The sequence below is a fragment of the Salmo salar genome, chromosome 15 (assembly GCF_965601325.2).
Source record: "Salmo salar chromosome 15, fSalSal1, whole genome shotgun sequence".
NCBI classification, from domain to species: Eukaryota; Metazoa; Chordata; class Actinopteri; order Salmoniformes; family Salmonidae; genus Salmo; species Salmo salar.
The window spans coordinates 5,253,503-5,261,465 of NC_138305.1; the positions used below are offsets into that span (position 1 = coordinate 5,253,503).

At 43.7% G+C, this 7,963-nt stretch overlaps 1 protein-coding gene across 2 annotated transcripts in view; it reads left to right on the top strand.

The window, feature by feature from the left end:
• Positions 1-7,224, top strand: part of LOC106570854 (putative phospholipid-transporting ATPase IM) — a 43,457-nt gene extending 36,233 nt beyond the window's left edge. For both annotated transcript variants that reach the window (XM_045695365.2, XM_014143423.3), the window contains 7 exons: positions 243-334; positions 460-591; positions 815-898; positions 1,400-1,645; positions 1,898-2,036; positions 2,294-2,424; positions 3,812-7,224. In XM_045695365.2, coding sequence (XP_045551321.1) covers positions 243-334; positions 460-591; positions 815-898; positions 1,400-1,645; positions 1,898-2,036; positions 2,294-2,424; positions 3,812-4,138 — 1,151 coding nt within the window. In that variant the 3' untranslated portion in view covers positions 4,139-7,224. The remainder of the gene's footprint in view (positions 1-242; positions 335-459; positions 592-814; positions 899-1,399; positions 1,646-1,897; positions 2,037-2,293; positions 2,425-3,811) is intronic.
• The last annotated feature ends 739 nt before the right edge of the window (positions 7,225-7,963 follow it).

Below are 7,963 nucleotides of genomic sequence, written 5' to 3' on the forward strand. Positions count from 1 at the left end.
CCTCCTCCCCCACCTCTCTCTCTCCTCCCCTCTCTCTCTCTCTCTCCTCCTCTCTCTCTCTCGTCCCCTCCTCTCTCCCCCACCTCCCTCTCTCTCTCTCTCCCCCACCTCTCTCTCTCTCCCCCTCCTCCTCTCTCTCTCGCCCTCCTCCCCCTCTCTCTCTCCCACCTCCTCCTCCTCCACTCTCTTCCTCCTCCACTCTCTTCCTCCTCTCTCTCTCTTCCTCCTCTCTCTCTCTCCAGCTGCTCATATAGGTGTAGGTATAAGTGGTCAGGAGGGGATGCAGGCAGTTCTGTCCTCAGACTACTCCTTTGCTCAGTTCCGCTTCCTAGAGGTAAGAGCGCCACACACCAGGGACCTTTTACCTTATTTTATTCCTCTCTTTTATTATTTGTTTTTATTGTTTGAATTTAGTTGTTTTGCTGTAAAGTGTGGAGCCATTTAAAATGTTCTCTACAGCGCCTCCTCCTGGTCCACGGCCGCTGGTCCTACCTGAGGATGTGTAAGTTTCTGCGCTACTTCTTCTACAAGAACTTCACCTTTACCTTCGTCCACTTCTGGTACGCCTTCTTCTGCGGCTTCTCAGCACAGGTAAGAGGGAGAGGGGAGAGAGAGGCGAGGGGGGGACCCTCTCATGGTTTTTATTTCAATAACTCTATCCAACACTTCACCCAATTCAACTCCTACAGTATATACCTATTGTATGTACAGTCTATACCTATTGTATGTACGTATTGCTTTAACAAATATTCAGTGTTCACATCAATTTTCATGTCATTTTTCTCATGTCATTTTCATGTCGCATGTCTTCCAGACGGTGTATGATGAGTGGTTCATCACTCTGTATAACCTGGTCTACACAGCACTTCCTGTACTAGGCATGAGTCTGTTTGACCAGGTAAGAGAACACAGCACTTCCTTTACTAGACATGAGTCTGTTAGACCAGGTAAGAGAACACAGCACTTCCTGTACTGGGCATGAGTCTGTTTGACCATGTAAGAGAACACAGCACTTCCTGTACTGGGCATGAGTCTGTTTGACCAGGTAAGAGAACACAGCATTACCTATATTAACTCTACCTACATGTACATACTACCTCAACTAACCGGTGCCCCCGCACATTGACTCTGTACCGGTACCCCCTGTGTATATTATTTTTTACTGCTCCTCTGTAATTACTTGTTACTTTTATCTCTTATTCTTATCCATATTCTTTTAAACTGCACTGTTGGTTAGGGGCTCGTAAGTAAGCATTTCACTGCAAGGTCTACACCTGTTGTATTCGGCACATGTGACTAATACAATTTGATTTGATTTGACTAGGCATGAGTCTGTTTGACCAGGTAAGAGAACACAGCATTACCAGTGTATCTATCTCTGTCTCCCTCTGGTGTCTAGGATGTGAATGACATATGGAGTTTTCAGCACCCCAACCTGTACGTTCCAGGCCAGCTGAATCAGTACTTCAGTAAGACAGCCTTCTTTAAGTGTGCCCTCCACAGTGTCTACAGCTCTGTAGTGCTGTTCTTCATCCCCTATGCTGCCATGTATGACACGGTCCGAGACGACGGGCGAGACATTGCTGACTACCAGTCCTTCGCCCTGCTGGCCCAGACCTGTCTGGTCATCACCGTCTGCATACAGGTACAGTACAGTACAACACATTAAACTACTGGAAACATAGATCAAGGTAGAATCTCTGAACTTTGAGTTCATCGGGATATGTAAACTGCCTGTACCTGGCCTGACTGAATAGCCAGCGGTCTGTCCATGGACAGTTGTTTGTCCGTCTGTTTATCCGCCTCTGGTGTTTATTCGTCAGTTATTTATTGTCATTTGTCTATTTGCTGTATCTTGCAAGAGGACGGTCCTAACCCCCCCCCCCCCCCTCTGTAGCTGTGTCTGGACATGTCCTACTGGACAGCGGTGAACCAGTTCTTTGTGTGGGGGAGTCTGGCCATGTACTTTGTTGTCACCTTCAGCATGTACAGTAACGGCACGCATATCAACTTCCCTGCATCCTTCCCCTTCATCGGTGAGCCATCACTACACTACAACCCTACACAACACTACACTACCCAACACTACACTACAACCCTACACAACACTACACTACAACACTACACTACCCAAACTTTATTTAACTAGTCTAGTTAGTTAAGAGCAAATTCTTATTTACAATGACAGAAAGATATGAGTAAGCAGTGTGGTTTACACTCATGATGAAGGTGTGTGTGTGTGTGTGTGTGTGTGTGTGTGTGTGTGTGTGTGTGTGTGTCTCCACTGCATCAGGCACAGCCAGGAACTCCCTGAACCAGCCCAACGTGTGGCTGACCATCCTGCTCACCTCCATCCTCTGTGTACTTCCTGTGGTCGCCTACCGCTTCCTGTTGATACAGCTCCGCCCCACCATCAACGACAAGGTGGGAAAACTGACCAACCACATGCTGTCTTCTAGGAACCACTGACCAATCACACTCTGGTTTTGGGGATTACTACATTTATTAAAGGTCATGAACGGTCAAAATTATGTTTTTCATGAAATTTGGATGATATTTAGATGAAAGCAGATCGAAGTATGAAAAATGACGGTTGCTTCTAAACTGATAAAGTTCGATCATAAAGTGACTGGTCCCCTCCCCTGTGTCAAACACTTGGATTCACGGGATAGGGTAACATCACCCTAACTCTCATTTTAATAAACCAATGGTAACATGATATTCTTTTACCTCATTTAAATAAGTACCGCCTTGTAACCGACATCGGAGAAGGTGTGTTTGCAGAGAGGCGTGGTTTACATAGCTAGATAGCTACTCTACTGGTGCCAACATTTGACTTTAGGGTGTCAGCCACAATATAATTAAAAGTTGACCCTATTAATCTATGGCAAAGATACTTACTGTATATGTTTCCCGTTTCATCTGTGTCTGGTGTTAGCTAGTTACTGGTTACTAGTTACTGTGGCATGGAACAACAGTGGGGGCAAGGGTCGTTCTAAACTTTAATGTAGTTGTTATAATCTCCACCCGGCACAGCCAGAAGAGGACTGGCCACCCCTCATAGCCTGGTTCCTCTCTAGGTTTCTTCCTAGGTTCTGGCCTTTCTAGGGAGTTTTTCCTAGCCACCGTGCTTCTACACCTGCATTGCTTGCTGTTTGGGGATTTAGGCTGGGTTTCTGTACAGCACTTTGAGATATCAGCTGATGTAAGAAGGGCTTTATAAATACATTTGATTTGATTTGATGGAACAACAGTGGGGGCAAGGGTCGTTCAAAACTCTAACGTAGTTGTCATGTCAACACATCCGTCAGTGCTGCTGTGAATCGCATCACAAGAGACATGCCAAACGGGAGACGTATAAAACATTTGACATCATTGATGCAATTTCAATGTTGTTTGAGTTGCTTTTGTGTATCACCAAATTTGCATGAGATGTTTTTACTGCAACACTGCATCCAAGTTGCTCGACGTAGGCGTTTGTAAGAGCTGTCAGTCAAGGAGAGCTCATGAACGGAAACTCCCCGCCCACTTGTCCTGTCTTTTCAAACTTCTTGGTGTTTAGCATTTCTATCCAAAAACAAATTTTAGGGGGATATTTTAAATCACAAAAGGGTATTTTACATGGGAATCAAAAAGACTATTGGGGACCTTTTAAGGGTTGTATTCCCTGCTATTGTTGTTTTTGTTCGCCTGTATTCCTTATTATTTTTACTTTGCCTTTATTTATAGAAAGAACAATCATTACTGACCTACAATACTTTCTCATTTTAAACTCTGCTCTCCTGTCCTACTCCCCTCTCCTCCCTACCAGGTGATGTTCAAGGTGAGACAGGCCAAGGCCACTCCCCCTCTCCCAGCACGACGAGCCAGGATGCGCCGTACCAGCTCCCGCCGCTCCGGATACGCCTTCTCGCACGCGCAGGGCTACGGGGACCTGGTGACGTCCAACCATTTCCTGCGCCGTCCTGCCATCACGCGCTCCACCGCTTTCACCCCTCTGGGGCGCACCATGGGGTTCAGCCCCATGGGCCGCTCGGCAGGATACAGCCCTACTGGGAACGCTCTGAACTCCAGACCACAGGACGTGGAGGTGACATCACTACAGATGTACCGGATGGTGCGAGACTCCGCCTTCTGAAGTACTGTACAGTGCGAGACCCCGCCTTCTGAAGAAGTGCACAGTGTGAGACCCCTCCTTCTGAGGGAAGATAGGAAGAGGATGTGGAGGAGTTGTTGTTTACAGAGGACCAAATCAGGGGGTGTGATATGTAAAAAATATATATCCTAAACATTGACACATACTGACTGTACACACAAATCTCTATGACGACTGACTTGCCGAAGCATTCCAAAGACAGACCCTCGTGTCTGGTTGGTCACACTCTTTTTTTTTCTTCCCCCGCTTCATTGCCTCTCCTCTTCCGATCATTGGCCTTGTGTCCCATCAGGGCTGTTGTCATGGGAAACAAACCTTCCTGTTTCAATCATTGGCCTTGTGTCCCATCAGGGCTGTTGTCATGGGAAACAAACCTTCCTGTTTCAATCATTGGCCTTGTGTTCCATCAGGACTGTTGTCATGGGGAAACGAACCTCTCCTGTTCCAATCATTGGCCTTGTGTCCCATCAGGGCTGTTGTCATGGGGAAACATACCTCTACAGGTCAACTGTATGCTATATTGTCTGTCAACTGAGGATAAACTATTACACTATACTACACTATGACTCAGTACTCAGTGCTGTAACACCATAGGATTGTATACTACAGTATGACTCAGTACCCAGTGCTGTGACACCATACGATTGTATACTACAGTATGACTCAGTACCCAGTGCCGTGACACCATAGGATTGTATACTACAGTATGACTCAGTACCCAGTGCCGTGACACCATAGGATTGTATACTACAGTATGACTCAGTACCCAGTGCTGTGACACCATAGGATTGTATACTACAGTATGACTCTGTACCCAGTGCCGTGACACCATAGGATTGTATACTACAGTATGACTCTGTACTCAGTGCTGTGACACCATAGGAACATTAAGACATTAAAACATTAAGAACACCTTACAAATATTGAGTCGCACCCCCCCACCACTTTTTGCCCTTTCAGAACAGCCTCAATTAGTCGGGGTATGAACTCTACAAGGTATCGAAAGCGTTCCACAGGAATGCTGGTCCATGTTGACTCCAATGCTTCCCACAGTTGTGTCAAGTTGGCTGGATGTCCTTTGGGTGGTGGACCATTCTTGATACACATGGGAAACTGTTGAGCGTGAAAAACCCAGCAGCGTTGCAGTTCTTGACACAAACAGATGCACCTGGCACATACTACCATAACCTGTTCAAAGGCACTTAAATATTTTGTCTTGCCCAATCACCCTTTGAATGGCACACATACACAATCCTTCTCAATTGTCTCAAGGCTTAAAAATCCTTTAACCTGTCTCTTCCCCTTCATCAACAACGATTGAAGTGGATTTAACAAGTGACATCAATAAGAGATCATAGCTTTCACTTGGATTCACCTGGTCAGTCTGTGTCATGGAAACAGAAGCTGTTCTTAATGTTTTTTGTCCACTCAGTGTATACTACAGTATGACTTTGTACTGTGACGCCATAGGAACGCACTAAACCAAAGGCCAGACCAAACCTCTCAGAGTCGTGGGCTTTATGCCTTGTTCTATCCTCACCAGCAACAAGCCCTCTCCTCTCCCACTGTGATAATACCAGTATACAATCACACAGGTGTAGAGATGTACTGTACACTCCAACACTAACCATGGAGGCAGTTGGTAGGATTTATACCTTTCCTGTCTCTGGTCCACACTCCATTCCAGTTGGTGGCGGTAATGCACCTTAATGTTGGTTGCCAACCGTCATATAAAATCCACAAGGAGAAGGATTGTGGGAGTTAAGATGGAGGCTATCACCAGCAAAATCCTGATTGTATGAATGTGTTTTTGCCCTTTAAACCAAGCAATGTATTATTTTTTTTATATACACTTTTTGCTGAAAAACAAACTATGGACTTGATCCAGTGATGTTAGACATTTGTTTTTTTATAGAGGAGATAGAAGATCTATCTTCTGTTCAGTGTTGTTCATCCAAGGGCTGAATAAGTTATCATCCTGAATGCGATAGTAACATGGTTAGCATGCTAGCTGTTAGCCTGTGGAGCGGCTGTACTTGATGTCGGTCCGGTCGGTGCTATAGTAAAGTGTTACCCCAGTGGGCATACACTCAGTAAAGTGTTACCCCAGTGGGCATACACTGGTTGAATCACCGTTGTTTCAATGTCCTTTGTCAACATATTGTGACGTGGAATCTACGTAGAAAACACATTTGGATTTGGAATATGTCCCCAACTAGTACTGTTTTCATCTCATTTCAACCATTGAAATTAGGACAACTTAAATACAATGACTTAACCTGACTAACAGGTTGTTTCATCAATCTAATAATCATCATCACTTTATATTTAGAAATAGCGTAAAACATTTCACGTAGATATGTAAAACATTTCTTATCCTAAAGACTATATATTGGGTGGTTGAAATTGTTTAATTTCATATTTGATTAGACATATTCGACCTTGTTTCAATGTTGATAGTTAAATGGTATATTTCAATCAATATCATTGTTTTAATGCCATGCCATCAACCTAAATAAAGCAGTATATTGAAATAAAAAGGGAAGCCACAGTCCAACGATTCTTGCCTGAACAGTGACTCCTACTGGTATATGAGGGGTGATGCACTTCAGTGAGAACGAGTCTAGCATCCAGATGACTACCTCTATGTACCCTGCTTCGTTTTGGAAACCAGCTGTGTTCCTTTCAACTGAGCTCATCACGTCAACACATGTATACATTGATCAGCTTCCATACTCATTTGCTTAGACTACCTAAATAACATTGAAAAGTTGAAAGTAACTCTTTCTGACACAATCTGTATGTTTTACATTTGAGTCATTTAACAGACTCTCTTATCCAGAGCAACTTACAGTGAGTGCACACATTTTTGTGCATGTACAGTGCATTCGGAAAGTATTCAGACCCCTTGACTTTTTCCACATTTTGTTACGTTACAGCCTTATTCTAAAATTGATTAAATCAATATTTTTCCTCATCAATCTACACACAATACCACATAATGACAAAGCGAAAAAGTTTTTTTTAAATGTTTGCAAATGTATTAAAAATAACGTTTTTGAAGTTTTTTCATTGCTGTGATACTAGCTTGTGACCAGGTTGACATGCATCTGTTGATCAAAGCACAGAACCCTTGTAGTTTTGATCTGATCATAGCTTATTTATTCTTCATCTGATCATAGCTTATTTACAGTTTGATCTGGCAATGTGGTGTAAAGGCTCCGTATGGAGAGTGTGATGCAATTGCGGAGCCTCCGAAAAATTGCAGAGGTCAAAATGAGCTCCGTCTCTGCATGGTCAATCCGATATCAGAAGTGACCGTACAGCATTTGCTGCAATGCGGCCTCCGCAGAAGTCAGAGCATTCGTACTTCTTGAGCTTCGAGGAGCTGTCATACACATCCAATAAATTAATTGATGAGTCATAATACCCATAACACCTAGCGGTCAAACAGGGAAATGGTTCCAATCGTTTTTCCACCATTCTTTGTTTCCCATAGAGGATTTTAGAAACACTTAAAATAAGGGCTGTGTTTCGTGTTGGCTTACCCTGGCGTGACGTACTGATAACCATGTAAATCTCTCTCTCGCCCATATTTACCCCACAAAAATGAAGCTGCTAATGTGGCTATCATAAAGAACTACATGATGATCTGGACAGGATTGCCAAATCGAGACAAAGGTAATAATCTCTGGATTAACTATCTAATGTTAGTTAATGTAGTAATGAATGCAGTTATTTTTCTGTAAATAGCCTAAAAGAAAAGCTTTGACTATCATTTCTCTGATCATTCAGCAAGTTTCTCCT